Consider the following 16,865-nt stretch of genomic DNA (forward strand, 5'->3'; position numbering starts at 1 on the left):
GCTGTTGTTTATTACATGTCAGTGGTTGCTGATTTTCCCACTTGCCCTCTAGAGTGTGAGGGGACTCAGTGACATCAGGAACCTTTTCTGGCGTGTGCGGTCTCCCTAGTAAGGACTCGAGGGCCGCACACACAGCAAACAAATTTTGGAGTGAACAGAGAGCTGATAAGTGCTGCTCCATGGATGTTTGCACCTAAAGACATGTGGGGAACTCTTCTCGCCGGTCACCTGACAGTGTCCTTGCTTTGCTGTTGCCATGTGTCTGGAGTAATGAAGATATATTCATTCCAGCAAGCATCCAGGGAACACTTGCTAAGTAGTAGGTTCAAGGCACTGCAGAGGACACAGATATGAATAAGATAGATTGCCTCCTAGTCCTCGCAGGCCAGTGGTCCGAACAAGCACATTTATACTAGCTGTAGTTAGTTCATGGGAGAGTGTTGGACTCTCTAGAAGGGCCCATGGAGAGCGGAGGGGCATGAGAGAAGTGGTGCGTCTTCAGCACCTGCTGTGCAGACTATGCCAGGTCATTGCCGTCATGGGTCTTCTGTGTCGTGGAGCTCTGCCACCTGCCTGAAGACGTCTCTGCTGAAGCAGAGGAGAGGTGCCCATTTTCCTAGGGCCAGTGTACATTTACAGAGCAGTATGGAGTGGGAAACTCTGAGGCAAAATGGGAGGGAACAGCTAGGTTCTCTCCAGACTCTGTGTTTGAAAAGAAAGAATGCAGTGACGGCCAGGGAGGCGTCTCCATGGCAGGGAATAGGACTTAGGTGTTAAGCGCCCCAAGTACAGCGTATGCCAGGGCCGAGTGGTGGTTTAGTGATCGTCCTCCTCCTCCTCTCCCTCTCTCACCCTTTCTGCCTCTTCCCCTCTCTCTTCCCTATAAAATAACTTTTATTGGGAGGTTAACGGCTTACAGTTCAGTTGTTGGCACATGGGTACAACTTCCCATCTTGCCATGGTAGATGTCTGCTGAACACCCTCACCTCCGACGTGGGTCCTTTCCTACCAGCATGCACCAGGGCCTGAAGAGCCTTTCCGTGATGGCTTCCCACCCATTTCTGTGAAGATACATGTTGGACGTACTTAAGAGTCCGCTGCTTGGAGTTTGCTTACATTTATCAGGTCATCTAACTAGCAGGATAAGCACCTAGAAGTCTGTTTTATTCAGGCTGCTATTAAAAAGTCACAGAAAGAGTATAGCAGAGATGGAAAGGGAAAGTTTACAAAGCCCCATGGGTGTCGTTTGCTAGGAATTGAGAGCAGGTAGCAGGTCATAAGGTAGAAGGCACCTGAGTCTAGCCACAGGCTGGCCCCTTCACACCTGCACAGCTCAGGGTCGAAGGTCAGCTTGTCAGTAGCCACAGGCTGGCCCCTTCATACCTGCTCAGCTCAGGGTCTGAGGTCAGCTGGTCAGTAGCCACAGGCTGGCCCCTTCACACCTGCTCAGCTCAGGGTCTGAGGTCAGCTGGTCAGTAGCCACAGGCTGGCCCCTTCACACCTGCTCAGCTCAGGGTCTGAGGTCAGCTGGTCAGTAGCCACAGGCTGGCCCCTTCACACCTGCTCAGCTCAGGGTCTGAGGTCAGCTGGTCAGTAGCCACAGGCTGGCCCCTTCACACCTGCACAGCTCAGGGTCGGAGGTCAGCTGGTCAGTAGCCACAGGCTGACCCCTTCACACCTGCTCAGCTCAGGGTCGAAGGTCTGCTTGTCAGTAGCCACAGGCTGGCCCCTTCACACCTGCTCAGCTCAGGGTCGAAGGTCAGCTGGTCCGTAGCCACAGGCTGGCCCCTTCACACCTGCACAGCTCAGGGTCGGAGGTCAGCTGGTCAGTAGCCACAGGCTGGCCCCTTCACACCTGCACAGCTCAGGGTCGGAGGTCAGCTGGTCAGTAGCCACAGGCTGGCCCCTTCACACCTGCTCAGCTCAGGGTCTGAGGTCAGCTGGTCAGTAGCCACAGGCTGGCCCCTTCACACCTGCTCAGCTCAGGGTCGAAGGTCAGCTGGTCAGTAGCCACAGGCTGGCCCCTTCACACCTGCACAGCTCAGGGTCGAAGGTCAGCTGGTCAGTAGCCACAGGCTGGCCCCTTCACACCTGCTCAGCTCAGGGTCTGAGGTCAGCTGGTCAGTAGCCACAGGCTGGCCCCTTCACACTTGCTCAGCTCAGGGTCGAAGGTCAGCTGGTCAGTAGCCACAGGCTGGCTCATGCTCATCTACAGTGCCGGTGAGAGTGTGTGCAGACTCCAAGCTGAGCTGGTGACTCTGGGAGACCGTGTGCTGCTCTTTCTTGAATCCATCTGCTCATTTGTTGAACTGCTGAGCATCAAGAACCGTGCCAGAGACACACACACACAACTTAGGTGGGAAAGAGCCCCCCGACACACACACACACTGAAGTCATGATCCACTACAGAGAAGCCAATAGTAACAGCTGGTGCTAAGTACCAGGAGGACCTAGACAGAAAGTACTGTGCAGAACAGGGGACACTCAGCCTCTGCTTTAAAGGATGAGCTGGTCCCGTTAAGCAGTGCCCGGGTGGGCAAGCTCTGTCTGCAGGCAAGAGAAGGCAGTTTCAGGAGCCAGATGGGGTATGGAGCTGGGAACTGCTTTCGGAGATGGTGACAACCTCTAGCTGGAGAGCAGGACACATGATCAGAAAGAAAGCGAGTGCAAGTGACTAGGAGATGAGGCCGCGAACGCCGTGGCTAAGACTGCTGTTTACTCTACAGGTAACAGGCGTCTCTCTCTCTCTAGCTTAGGAAGTGAGACTGCTGTTTACTCTACAGGTAACAGGTGTCTCTCTCTCTCTAGCTTAGGAAGTGAGTCTGCTGTTTACTCTACAGGTAACAGGCGTCTCTCTCTCTAGCTTAGGAAGTGAGACTGCTGTTTACTCTACAGGTAACAGGTGTCTCTCTAGCTTAGGAAGTGAGACTGCTATTTACAGGTAACAGGCGTCTCTCTCTCTCTAGCTTAGGAAGTGAGACTGCTGTTTACTCTACAGGTAACAGGCGTCTCTCTCTCTAGCTTAGGAAGTGAGACTGCTGTTTACAGGTAACAGGCGTCTCTCTCTCTCTAGCTTAGGAAGTGAGACTGCTGTTTACAGGTAACAGGCGTCTCTCTCTCTAGCTTAGGAAGTGAGACTGCTGTTTACAGGTAACAGGCGTCTCTCTAGCTTAGGAAGTGAGACTGCTGTTTACAGGTAACAGGCGTCTCTCTAGCTAAGGAGATGAGACTGCTGTTTACTCTACAGGTAACAGGCGTCTCTCTAGCTTAGGAAGTGAGACTGCTGTTTACTCTACAGGTAACAGGCGTCTCTCTAGCTTAGGAGATGAGACTGCTATTTACAGGTAACAGGCGTCTCTCTAGCTTAGGAGACGAGACTGCTGTTTACTCTACAGGTAACAGGCGTCTCTCTAGCTTAGGAAGTGAGACTGCTGTTTACTCTACAGGTAACAGGCGTCTCTCTAGCTTAGGAAGTGAGACTGCTGTTTACTCTACAGGTAACAGGCGTCTCTCTAGCTTAGGAAGTGAGACTGCTGTTTACTCTACAGGTAACAGGCGTCTCTCTAGCTTAGGAGATGAGACTGCTGTTTACTCTACAGGTAACAGGCATCTCTCTAGCTTAGGAAGTGAGACTGCTGTTTACTCTACAGGTAACAGGCGTCTCTAGCTTAGGAAGTGAGACTGCTGTTTACTCTACAGGTAACAGGCATCTCTCTAGCTTAGGAAGTGAGACTGCTGTTTACAGGTAACAGGCGTCTCTCTAGCTTAGGAAGTGAGACTGCTGTTTACTCTACAGGTAACAGGCGTCTCTCTAGCTTAGGAGATGAGACTGCTGTTTACTCTACAGGTAACAGGCGTCTCTCTAGCTTAGGAGATGAGACTGCTGTTTACTCTACAGGTAACAGGCGTCTCTCTCTCTAGCTTAGGAAGTGAGACTGCTGTTTACTCTACAGGTAACAGGCGTCTCTCTCTCTAGCTTAGGAAGTGAGACTGCTGTTTACTCTATAGGTAACAGGCGTCTCTCTCTCTAGCTTAGGAAGTGAGACTGCTGTTTACAGGTAACAGGCATCTCTCTAGCTTAGGAAGTGAGACTGCTGTTTACAGGTAACAGGCGTCTCTGTAGCTTAGGAAGTGAGACTGCTGTTTACAGGTAAAAGGCGTCTCTCTAGCTTAGGAGATGAGACTGCTGTTTACAGGTAACAGGCGTCTCTCTAGCTTAGGAAGTGAGACTGCTGTTTACAGGTAACAGGCGTCTCTCTAGCTTAGGAAGTGAGACTGCTGTTTACTCTACAGGTAACAGGCGTCTCTCTAGCTTAGGAGACGAGACTGCTGTTTACAGGTAACAGGCGTCTCTCTAGCTTAGGAAGTGAGACTGCTGTTTACAGGTAACAGGCGTCTCTCTAGATTAGGAAGTGAGACTGCTGTTTACTCTACAGGTAACAGGCATCTCTCTAGCTTAGGAAGTGAGACTGCTATTTACTCTACAGGTAACAGGCGTCTCTCTCTCTAGCTTAGGAAGTGAGTCTGCTGTTTACAGGTAGCAGGCGTCTCTCTCTCTAGCTTAGGAAGTGAGACTGCTGTTTACTCTACAGGTAACAGGCGTCTCTCTAGCTTAGGAAGTGAGACTGCTGTTTACAGGTAACAGGCGTCTCTCTCTAGCTTAGGAGATGAGACTGCTGTTTACTCTACAGGTAACAGGCGTATCTCTAGCTTAGGAAGTGAGACTGCTGTTTACAGGTAACAGGCATCTCTCTAGCTTAGGAAGTGAGACTGCTATTTACAGGTAACAGGCGTCTCTCTAGCTTAGGAAGTGAGACTGCTATTTACTCTACAGGTAACAGGCGTCTCTCTCTCTAGCTTAGGAAGTGAGTCTGCTGTTTACAGGTAGCAGGCGTCTCTCTCTCTAGCTTAGGAAGTGAGACTGCTATTTACAGGTAACAGGCGTCTCTCTAGCTTAGGAAGTGAGACTGCTGTTTACTCTACAGGTAACAGGCGTCTCTCTCTCTCTAGCTTAGGAAGTGAGACTGCTGTTTACAGGTAACAGGCGTCTCTCTAGCTTAGGAGACGAGACTGCTGTTTACTCTACAGGTAACAGGCGTCTCTCTAGCTTAGGAAGTGAGACTGCTGTTTACTCTACAGGTAACAGGCGTCTCTCTAGCTTAGGAAGTGAGACTGCTGTTTACAGGTAACAGGCGTCTCTCTCTCTAGCTTAGGAAATGAGACTGCTGTTTACAGGTAACAGGCGTCTCTCTCTCTAGCTTAGGAAGTGAGACCGCTGTTACTCTACAGGTAACAGGCGTCTCTCTAGCTTAGGAAGTGAGACTGCTGTTTACTCTACAGGTAACAGGCATCTCTCTAGCTTAGGAAGTGCGACTGCTGTTTACTCTACAGGTAACAGGCGTCTCTCTAGCTTTGGAAGTGAGACTGCTGTTTACAGGTAACAGGCGTCTCTCTCTAGCTTAGGAAGTGAGACTGCTCTTTATAAGTAACAGGCGTCTCTCTCTAGCTTAGGAAGTGAGACTGCTGTTTACTCTACAGGTAACAGGCGTCTCTCTCTAGCTTAGGAACTGTGACTGCTGTTTACAGGTAACAGGCATCTCTCTCTAGCTTAGGAAGTGAGATTGCTGTTTACAGGTAACAGGCGTCTGTCTCTCTCTAGCTTAGGAAGTGAGACTGCTGTTTACAGGTAACAGGTGTCTCTCTAGCTTAGGAAGTGAGACTGCTGTTTACTCTACAGGTAGCAGGCATCTCTCTCTCTAGCTTAGGAAGTGAGACTGCTGTTTACAGGTAACAGGCGTCTCTCTAGCTTAGGAAGTGAGACTGCTGTTTACAGGTAACAGGCGTCTGTCTCTCTCTAGCTTAGGAAGTGAGACTGCTGTTTACTCTACAGGTAACAGGCGTCTCTCTAGCTTAGGAAGTGAGACTGCTGTTTACAGGTAACAGGCGTCTCTCTAGCTTAGGAAGTGAGACTGCTGTTTACAGGTAACAGGCGTCTCTCTAGCTTAGGAAGTGAGACTGCTGTTTACTCTACAGGTAACAGGCATCTCTCTAGCTTAGGAAGTGCAACTGCTGTTTACTCTACAGGTAACAGGCGTCTCTCTAGTTTTGGAAGTGAGACTGCTGTTTACTCTACAGGTAGCAGGCATCTCTCTCTCTAGCTTAGGAAGTGAGACTGCTGTTTACAGGTAACAGGCGTCTCTCTAGCTTAGGAAGTGAGACTGCTGTTTACTCTACAGGTAACAGGCGTCTCTCTAGCTTAGGAGATGAGACTGCTGTTTACTCTACAGGTAACAGGCGTCTCTCTAGCTTAGGAGATGAGACTGCTGTTTACTCTACAGGTAACAGGCGTCTCTCTCTCTAGCTTAGGAAGTGAGACTGCTGTTTACTCTACAGGTAACAGGCGTCTCTCTCTCTAGCTTAGGAAGTGAGACTGCTGTTTACTCTATAGGTAACAGGCGTCTCTCTCTCTAGCTTAGGAAGTGAGACTGCTGTTTACAGGTAACAGGCATCTCTCTAGCTTAGGAAGTGAGACTGCTGTTTACAGGTAACAGGCGTCTCTGTAGCTTAGGAAGTGAGACTGCTGTTTACAGGTAAAAGGCGTCTCTCTAGCTTAGGAAGTGAGACTGCTGTTTACAGGTAACAGGCGTCTCTCTAGCTTAGGAAGTGAGACTGCTGTTTACTCTACAGGTAACAGGCGTCTCTCTAGCTTAGGAGACGAGACTGCTGTTTACAGGTAACAGGCGTCTCTCTAGCTTAGGAAGTGAGACTGCTGTTTACAGGTAACAGGCGTCTCTCTAGATTAGGAAGTGAGACTGCTGTTTACTCTACAGGTAACAGGCATCTCTCTAGCTTAGGAAGTGAGACTGCTATTTACTCTACAGGTAACAGGCGTCTCTCTCTCTAGCTTAGGAAGTGAGTCTGCTGTTTACAGGTAGCAGGCGTCTCTCTCTCTAGCTTAGGAAGTGAGACTGCTGTTTACTCTACAGGTAACAGGCGTCTCTCTAGCTTAGGAAGTGAGACTGCTGTTTACAGGTAACAGGCGTCTCTCTCTAGCTTAGGAGATGAGACTGCTGTTTACTCTACAGGTAACAGGCGTATCTCTAGCTTAGGAAGTGAGACTGCTGTTTACAGGTAACAGGCATCTCTCTAGCTTAGGAAGTGAGACTGCTATTTACAGGTAACAGGCGTCTCTCTAGCTTAGGAAGTGAGACTGCTATTTACTCTACAGGTAACAGGCGTCTCTCTCTCTAGCTTAGGAAGTGAGTCTGCTGTTTACAGGTAGCAGGCGTCTCTCTCTCTAGCTTAGGAAGTGAGACTGCTATTTACAGGTAACAGGCGTCTCTCTAGCTTAGGAAGTGAGACTGCTGTTTACTCTACAGGTAACAGGCGTCTCTCTCTCTCTAGCTTAGGAAGTGAGACTGCTGTTTACAGGTAACAGGCGTCTCTCTAGCTTAGGAGACGAGACTGCTGTTTACTCTACAGGTAACAGGCGTCTCTCTAGCTTAGGAAGTGAGACTGCTGTTTACTCTACAGGTAACAGGCGTCTCTCTAGCTTAGGAAGTGAGACTGCTGTTTACAGGTAACAGGCGTCTCTCTCTCTAGCTTAGGAAATGAGACTGCTGTTTACAGGTAACAGGCGTCTCTCTCTCTAGCTTAGGAAGTGAGACCGCTGTTACTCTACAGGTAACAGGCGTCTCTCTAGCTTAGGAAGTGAGACTGCTGTTTACTCTACAGGTAACAGGCATCTCTCTAGCTTAGGAAGTGCGACTGCTGTTTACTCTACAGGTAACAGGCGTCTCTCTAGCTTTGGAAGTGAGACTGCTGTTTACAGGTAACAGGCGTCTCTCTCTAGCTTAGGAAGTGAGACTGCTCTTTATAAGTAACAGGCGTCTCTCTCTAGCTTAGGAAGTGAGACTGCTGTTTACTCTACAGGTAACAGGCGTCTCTCTCTAGCTTAGGAACTGTGACTGCTGTTTACAGGTAACAGGCATCTCTCTCTAGCTTAGGAAGTGAGATTGCTGTTTACAGGTAACAGGCGTCTGTCTCTCTCTAGCTTAGGAAGTGAGACTGCTGTTTACAGGTAACAGGTGTCTCTCTAGCTTAGGAAGTGAGACTGCTGTTTACTCTACAGGTAGCAGGCATCTCTCTCTCTAGCTTAGGAAGTGAGACTGCTGTTTACAGGTAACAGGCGTCTCTCTAGCTTAGGAAGTGAGACTGCTGTTTACAGGTAACAGGCGTCTGTCTCTCTCTAGCTTAGGAAGTGAGACTGCTGTTTACTCTACAGGTAACAGGCGTCTCTCTAGCTTAGGAAGTGAGACTGCTGTTTACAGGTAACAGGCGTCTCTCTAGCTTAGGAAGTGAGACTGCTGTTTACTCTACAGGTAACAGGCATCTCTCTAGCTTAGGAAGTGCAACTGCTGTTTACTCTACAGGTAACAGGCGTCTCTCTAGTTTTGGAAGTGAGACTGCTGTTTACAGGTAACAGGCGTCTCTCTCTAGCTTAGGAAGTGAGACTGCTGTTTACAGGTAACAGGCATCTCTCTCTAGCTTAGGAAGTGAGACTGCTGTTTACAGGTAACAGGCGTCTGTCTCTCTCTAGCTTAGGAAGTGAGACTGCTGTTTACAGGTAACAGGCATCTCTCTAGCTTAGGAAGTGAGACTGCTGTTTACTCTACAGGTAACAGGCGTCTCTCTCTAGCTTAGGAAGTGAGACTGCTGTTTACAGGTAACAGGCGTCTCTCTAGCTTAGGAAGTGAGACTGCTGTTTACAGGTAACAGGTGTCTCTCTAGCTTAGGAAGTGAGACTGCTGTTTACTCTACAGGTAACAGGCGTCTCTCTCTAGCTTAGGAACTGTGACTGCTGTTTACAGGTAACAGGCATCTCTCTCTAGCTTAGGAAGTGAGATTGTTGTTTACTCTACAGGTAACAGGCATCTCTCTCTAGCTTAGGAAGTGAGACTGTGGTTTACAGGTAACAGGCGTCTCTCTAGCTTATGAAGTGAGACTGCTGTTTACTCTACAGGTAACAGGCGTCTCTCTAGCTTATGAAGTGAGACTGCTGTTTACAGGTAACAGGCGTCTCTCTAGCTTAGGAACTGTGACTGCTGTTTACAGGTAACAGGCATCTCTCTCTAGCTTAGGAAGTGAGATTGCTGTTTACTCTACAGGTAACAGGCATCTCTCTCTAGCTTAGGAAGTGAGACTGCGGTTTACTCTACAGGTAACAGGCGTCTCTCTAGCTTAGGAAGTGAGACTGCTGTTTACTCTACAGGTAACAGGCGTCTCTCTAGCTTAGGAGGTGAGACTGCTGTTTATAAGTAACAGGCGTCTCTCTCTAGCTTAGGAAGTGAGACTGCTGTTTACTCTACAGGTAACAGGCGTCTCTCTCTAGCTTAGGAACTGTGACTGCTGTTTACAGGTAACAGGCATCTCTCTCTAGCTTAGGAAGTGAGATTGCTGTTTACAGGTAACAGGTTCTGTCTCTCTCTAGCTTAGGAAGTGAGACTGCTGTTTACAGGTAACAGGCGTCTCTCTAGCTTAGGAAGTGAGACTGCTCTTTATAAGTAACAGGCGTCTCTCTCTAGCTTAGGAAGTGAGACTGCTGTTTACTCTACAGGTAACAGGCGTCTCTCTCTAGCTTAGGAACTGTGACTGCTGTTTACAGGTAACAGGCATCTCTCTCTAGCTTAGGAAGTGAGATTGCTGTTTACAGGTAACAGGCGTCTGTCTCTCTCTAGCTTAGGAAGTGAGACTGCTGTTTACAGGTAACAGGCGTCTCTCTAGCTTAGGAAGTGAGACTGCTGTTTACAGGTAACAGGCGTCTCTCTCTAGCTTAGGAAGTGAGACTGCTGTTCACTCTACAGGTAACAGGCGTCTCTCTAGCTTAGGAAGTGAGACTGCTGTTTACTCTACAGGTAACAGGCGTCTCTCCTTAGCTTAGGAAGTGAGACTGCTGTTTACTCTACAGGTAACAGGCGTCTCTCTAGCTTAGGAAGTGAGACTGCTGTTTACTCTACAGGTAACAGGCGTCTCTCTAGCTTAGGAGGTGAGACTGCTGTTTATAAGTAACAGGCGTCTCTCTCTAGCTTAGGAAGTGAGACTGCTGTTTACTCTACAGGTAACAGGCGTCTCTCTCTAGCTTAGGAACTGTGACTGCTGTTTACAGGTAACAGGCATCTCTCTCTAGCTTAGGAAGTGAGATTGCTGTTTACAGGTAACAGGCGTCTGTCTCTCTCTAGCTTAGGAAGTGAGACTGCTGTTTACAGGTAACAGGCGTCTCTCTAGCTTAGGAAGTGAGACTGCTCTTTATAAGTAACAGGCGTCTCTCTCTAGCTTAGGAAGTGAGACTGCTGTTTACTCTACAGGTAACAGGCGTCTCTCTCTAGCTTAGGAACTGTGACTGCTGTTTACAGGTAACAGGCATCTCTCTCTAGCTTAGGAAGTGAGATTGCTGTTTACAGGTAACAGGCGTCTGTCTCTCTCTAGCTTAGGAAGTGAGACTGCTGTTTACAGGTAACAGGCGTCTCTCTAGCTTAGGAAGTGAGACTGCTGTTTACTCTACAGGTAGCAGGCATCTCTCTCTCTAGCTTAGGAAGTGAGACTGCTGTTTACAGGTAACAGGCGTCTCTCTAGCTTAGGAAGTGAGACTGCTGTTTACAGGTAACAGGCGTCTGTCTCTCTCTAGCTTAGGAAGTGAGACTGCTGTTTACTCTACAGGTAACAGGCGTCTCTCTAGCTTAGGAAGTGAGACTGCTATTTACTCTACAGGTAGCAGGCATCTCTCTCTCTAGCTTAGGAAGTGAGACTGCTGTTTACAGGTAACAGGCGTCTCTCTAGCTTAGGAAGTGAGACTGCTGTTTACAGGTAACAGGCGTCTGTCTCTCTCTAGCTTAGGAAGTGAGACTGCTGTTTACTCTACAGGTAACAGGCGTCTCTCTCTAGCTTAGGAAGTGAGACTGCTGTTTACTCTACAGGTAACAGGCGTCTCTCTCTGGCCTGTGACTTCACTAGTTTTTGCCTGAGCCTGACATCTGATATGCAGGTGGACCCAAGTTATTTTCTGGGCAGATGATGTCATGGCTGAAAAGAGAGCTAGAAAGCTGGATCGGGATGAGGGTAGGTCCCAAATATGGGGAAAGTGTGTAAATATGTTGACTGTAAACCCCATCGATTGATCTGGAGCCCATATTCAGCACTGGAGCCTATGTGACCTCTGCGTCCATGTGGTCTGAACTTGCATTCTGTGCTCGTCAGCAGGAGCATTCCGAGAGCCCCAATGTCAGGACCGTCTTCCTCAGGTGGTAGATAGAGTGTGTTATCCAACCCCCTCTTCGGAGGATGGAACATTCTCTACCTTTGTTTATCTGCATTGAGAGCAAGGTCCTATGGGGGCCCCCAAAGGGCCTGTAGCATTTCTCTGTAGATGTTTGACATCAGTCGTTTGTCTGGTGTGTGATGTTTAATGTCTTCTCCGCGTTACTGAGTTGCCTCAGTAACTCAGGTGTGAGAAGCATCTCAGATGCAGTCAGTCCAGTGTCCTTTGTCCCTTCTTAAATGCTTACTCTTCTCTGGTCCCAAATATTGTTGAGAATTCTTATTTGTGTGTATTAGTGTAAGGCACTGTGGAAAATGTACTTAACTCAAGTCTTTATTATAAATGTAAACAGAGGAGCCAGGTGGTACGCTCCCGGTTGAATGCACGTGTTACAGTGCGCTGGGTCCCAGGTTTGAGACCCAGTCCCCACCTGCAGAGGAAAGCTTCTTCTTCTTCTAGCGTTTGCCAGAGGAAAGCTTGACAAGTGGTAAAGCAGGGCCGCAGGTGTCTCTCTGTTTCTCTCCCTGTCACCCCCTTCCCTCTCGATTTCTGGCTGTCTCTGCAATAAATAAGATAAAAAAGACAGTAAAAAATTTAAACAAATGTAAATAGAAATACATTCCTTCATATACATGCATATGAAGCATACACATGTGGCCACATTTAAGGCATTAGGATTGAGGGCCAGCGAAATAACTCACTTGGGTAGTGCCCAGCCTTGCCACGGTCACAGCCCGACCACACTGAAGGAAGCTGTGAGAGTCTCGGTCCCCCCTCCCCTGTTTTCCTGTAGTTCTCTTAGCTTGGTCCTTCTGTGGACTTGGGCTCTGGCCAGCTGACCACCTAGTTACAGAAGGGCTTCATGGGCAGATAGGGCAACATACAGAGGCAGCCAGAGGGCTTTGCATTTCAGAAGCAGGTTGGGGCTCTGTTAGCAAGGCGGTGAGAAAGTGGAAGCCGTCAGGAAAGCTGCAGCTCAGCAGAGAAAGCATGAGGCGGCAAGGAAGATAGTTTACTAGTTGTCAGGAAGCTGTGGCTCCAGGGGCACCCCCCCTGGCAGCGGGTAAGGGGAGGCTGAGCACAGAAGGCTTCCCGCGGGGAGGAGGCTGGTAACAGCTTCAGATAGCTGAGCCTGTTGTGCAGTGGGCGTCTGCATGGGCAGGTGCGTAGACAGTTAGACGTGCCTACCTAAGGTGTGGAGGGTACAGAAGGAGGCAGGCACGGGGTGTCGGTGGTGGCAAAGGCCGGGTGAGCTAATCCAGCGGGAGGACAGGCCGGGCCCGAAAGGGAGCCCCTGAGGAATGCTGACATTGAGTGGGTGACGTGAGAGGAGCTGACAGAGGCAGAAAATAAAAATGAGAGTCCCCTAGTGGCATCTGTGTGTGGGCTGGCGTAAGCCAGCTAGAAATGACTTCCTGTGAGGGTCACACATGGGCCTTGGGTAAAAGGCCGCCGAAGACTAGGAACTCTGCGCTCCTCAGCGTTTGCCCTTCCCTAAGACACTCGGAAACGAGGCCAGGTTTGCTGGAAGTGTGGCTACACCTGGACAGGCTCTTGTCCAAGACAAGACGGGGCCCTTGATCTTTGCCAAAACAACCTGGTTTTCTTTGCAGGAGTGGTCACACGCTACTTGCCTTCTGGTTCTCCCGCCAAGAAGGAAAACTGAACCGACAACAGACGATTGAACTGGGACACCACATCCTCAAAGCGCACATCTTTAAGGTGAGTAGAGAGGCCAGAAGACTTTTTTTTCCCTCTTCCCTCTCTGGCAGGCTTTCCTTCGCACTATACGTACGAAGTTGCTGTTCCTCCCATGCAGGTCCAGTTTCTGAAATTGGTTCGCAGCAAAGTTGGTGCACACTCCCTCATAAAATGTTTGCTGGTTCTCCCTCCACCTTTGAAAAGGAAAATCACGTTGGACCTCTCCCTGTCTAGCAGGTGCTAGGCTAGGCTTTCTGGGCGCTGTCCCTGTCATCACTAGGCACTAGGTATGTGCTCCGCTGCCAGCCCCAGAGACGGTTCCCTAGCAGCCGGTCGCAGACTTTCACAGAGACTGAAAAGTCCCTGAGAGCGCCTTCTTGTTTGTATCCCTGTCGGTCTTCTAGTGAAGATGTTCGGTGTTCCCGGTGCTGTGATCTCCACACCATCTATCTGGAAGCCAGCCGTAGCCTTCCCTTGAGCTACCCTCTCAGCCTCTCTCCAAATTATAATCCCAGATTTTCTCCCCGGAGTGTGGAAACATTTAATACCTGCAGCACCATTTCCTCTGTTAGCATTCACAGGGGCCGGATGAGGACTCGGGAGGGTGCACATAATTCATTGGTTTGTCCATAGGATTTGTTTGTTTATTCAGAACTCACTGAGTTATTGTTCTCTGTACCAGAGATACAAAAACAAAGACCATGCAGCCCACACTCTCAAGGAATTAGAGGTGTTAGGGATTATCTGAAGACAGACAAAATCCTGTGCCCTGAATAATTTAGCACAGCTGTGTTTAGAGATAGGTGAATCGGTCTCATTGTCATATTCTCCTTATCTCAGCAGTTACTTAAGCCCTTCACTGTTCTTTACAGACCAGATAACAGTTGTAGAACACACACAATCATCAAGAAAGGTCTTCTGGCCTGCAGTGTCCTGTGGCATCTGCTACCTCTGATCCCCTCCATCAGTCTCTTGGGAGTACTTTTCTGCCTCAGGACTGAAACACGGGATTCATGGTTTGCATTGGACAGCAAAAATGCAGTCGTTGGCACATGTGTAACATTTCTCAGCTGTCTGCTTAACAAGTCAACCCTTTCTGGGTCCTCCTCTGCCATCAGAACACAGGCTTCTTAAGCACTTCTGTGGGTCAGACTGTCCCCAAGGAGACCACTAAAGACAAAGCGGCTCCCTTCAGACAGGAAAGACGGTATTGGGGCAGCCCCAAGAGCCTGGCAAATTCTCCCGAGAATCCTGTTCATCGGTGGGGTAGAAGCAAAGCCCGCAGCAAGTAGTGTGTTACCTAAGCCACGAATGCCTTGTCCAGTTGCCGTGCCAAGAATGGCCATACCCGACTGCCTTCGCAGTGAGAGCACAGTAGGACACTCCCACTTCACGTGCCTGCCACCTTGGATCTCTAAAGTCACTTCCCTGCATCAGATGGGAAATAAACAGGCTTCAGGCATCATACTTGACTCACTCACTTTGCAAACCGCCATCTCCCTAGAATCAGATACAGAGAAGTTGGTGCCTGTCTTTTCTGCAACATGCGCCACCTTAAGAGATCACTGAAGTGGAAGTTCGTTTCACCCAGGGTGACGTTATCCAGAGCATTTGACTTACATTTAGACCACACCCAGTCATTAGCATGGTTTTATCTTGGGTGCTGTACACAGCATGGTTGCCTGGGCTAAGACAGGCACCATGTGTGATTCAGGCCACAAATATTCCATGTGCGGCCCATGGTGATGACGTAAGTGCAAAGCTGAAGAGCGTGGGGTTGGGGGTTGGGTGATGGTCCTCTGCAGCAGAGTGTTCCCGCCTCCTGGGCGCTCCCGCCTGCCAGGCAGGGAGCTTTCTTAGTTCCCCCCAGCCGAGAGTCACGGAAAGATAGACAGGCCCCGTGGTTATGACCAGTCTCACTTTAAACTTCCAGTCAGCAGAGGCGTGCTTGAGACATACGTACTGCCTTCCAGATTTCAGGTTCCCTTACTTTGTTTGTAAAAATAAAAATGCTCATGAGCCATTGATAACTGAGTACTGAGACCAAAAAGCCCTTTTCTATCTTCTTGTTTTTAAATTTTTTGGAGGCAGGTAAAGAAACCAAGACCTTGTGTATTTGCCATTTATCATTTCCAGGTCAGCATTTTTTGCATTCAGATAGATGGAGATGGGGGGGGGAGAGAAGGGAGAAGGGAGGGAGGATGAGAGAACCAGAAAGAGGGTGCCATGGCACCAGAGCTTCTCGCCGTGTTATGGCGCCTGCAGGTGGGGCTGGAACTTGAGCCTGGGCAGTGTGCGAGCTCTCTACAGCCTGGGAATAACTCACAGAGAGTCCTCTCCAAGTGTACAAGCCGGGCCTAATCTAGTCACAAAGCTATGGCACTGTTGCCATTCTTACTAAATCTACCATCTAAAGGCAATTCCCAGGCTCCCCCGGTCCTTGAAAGCCACTAAACCACTTTCTGTCTCTATACATTTGGCTTTTCTAGACATTTCAGTTATAACATGTGGCTTACACGTCTTTCACTCAGGTCCCGTTACAGCAGATGTGGCTTCTCTCGTGTGACGTGAGGTTTTTAGCGATTACTCTTGGCTGCAGCCCAAGCCAGCACTTGATTCTTTTTCACTGCCTAGTAGTATTTTGATGTTTGGATAGACTCCACACTTGATTACTCTTTTGCCAGTTGGACCTTTGAGTTATTTCTGCTCTGTAGCTATTAAGAATAACACTTCTAAAATAAACTGGGAGGGGGGTGGAAAAGAGCCACCCAGTGGCATTCACACCTAGGCATGCCTGGGACTCCGGCTCAAGCCCCAGCAGCACGCGGACACTCAGAGTGGTGCCAGAGGCAGCCAGGATGTGGAGTGGGCTGCGGACAGTCTTTTCTGTCTGTCTCAAAAACCAAATCTGCGCGTATAGACTGGTGCACTTCACTGTCGACTACAAACCATCAATCCCCCCATAAACAGATTTTAAAAAAGAAATATTTTGAATTAAAGATTTGTAAAGATAGTCTTATTTTAGAATAAGCAACCCTGTGGCACCCTTAGTGGGCTCACAGTGCTGGCTCCCAGGCTGGGTGCGGGCTTGTCTTCGTCCTGGGGGCATGCACCTGGCGCAGGGTCTGCTCCTGGGGGACCTGCTCCTGGGGACATGCACCTGGCGTGGGGTCTGCTCCTGGGGTCATGCACCTGGCGCAGGGTCTGCTCCTGGGGACATGCACCTGCCGCGGGGTCTGCTCCTGGGGACATGCACCTGGCGTGGGGTCTGCTCCTGGGGGACATGCACCTGGCGTGGGGTCTGTTCCTGGAGGACCTGCTCCTGGGGACATGCACCTGGCGCGGGGTCTGCTCCTGGGGGACCTGCTCCTGGGGACATGCACCTGGCGTGGGGTCTGCTCCTGGGGTCATGCACCTGGCGCAGGGTCTGCTCCTGGGGACATGCACCTGCCGTGGGGTCTGCTCCTGGGGGCATGCACCTGGCGTGGGGTCTGCTCCTGGGGGACATGCACCTGGCGTGGGGTCTGTTCCTGGGGACATGCACCTGCCGTGGGGTCTGCTCCTGGGGACATGCACCTGGCGCGGGGTCTGCTCCTGGGGACATGCACCTGGCGCGGGGTCTGCACCTGGGGACATGCACCTGGCACGGGGTCTGCTCCTGGGGACATGCACCTGGTGTGGGGTCTGCTCCTGGGGACATGCACCTGCATGGGGTCTGCTCCTGGGGACATGCACCTGGCGCGGGGTCTGCTCCTGGGGACATGCACCTGGCGCGGGGTCTGCTCCTGGGGACATGCACCTGGTGTGGGGTCTGCTCCTGGGGACATGCACCTGCATGGGGTCTGCTCCT

General features: G+C 50.0%; 1 protein-coding gene across 6 annotated transcripts in view; it reads left to right on the forward strand.

Annotated features, from left to right (window-relative positions):
- Window positions 1–16,865, forward strand: part of TANC2 (tetratricopeptide repeat, ankyrin repeat and coiled-coil containing 2) — a 315,530-nt gene that overhangs the window by 265,237 nt on the left and 33,428 nt on the right. For all 6 annotated transcript variants that reach the window (XM_060202531.1, XM_060202528.1, XM_060202527.1 and 3 more), the window contains one exon: window positions 12,928–13,036. In XM_060202531.1, the coding sequence (XP_060058514.1) occupies window positions 12,928–13,036 (109 nt within the window). The remainder of the gene's footprint in view (window positions 1–12,927; window positions 13,037–16,865) is intronic.

The sequence above is a fragment of the Erinaceus europaeus genome, chromosome 12, assembly GCF_950295315.1.
Source record: "Erinaceus europaeus chromosome 12, mEriEur2.1, whole genome shotgun sequence".
Lineage (NCBI taxonomy): Eukaryota > Metazoa > Chordata > Mammalia > Eulipotyphla > Erinaceidae > Erinaceus > Erinaceus europaeus.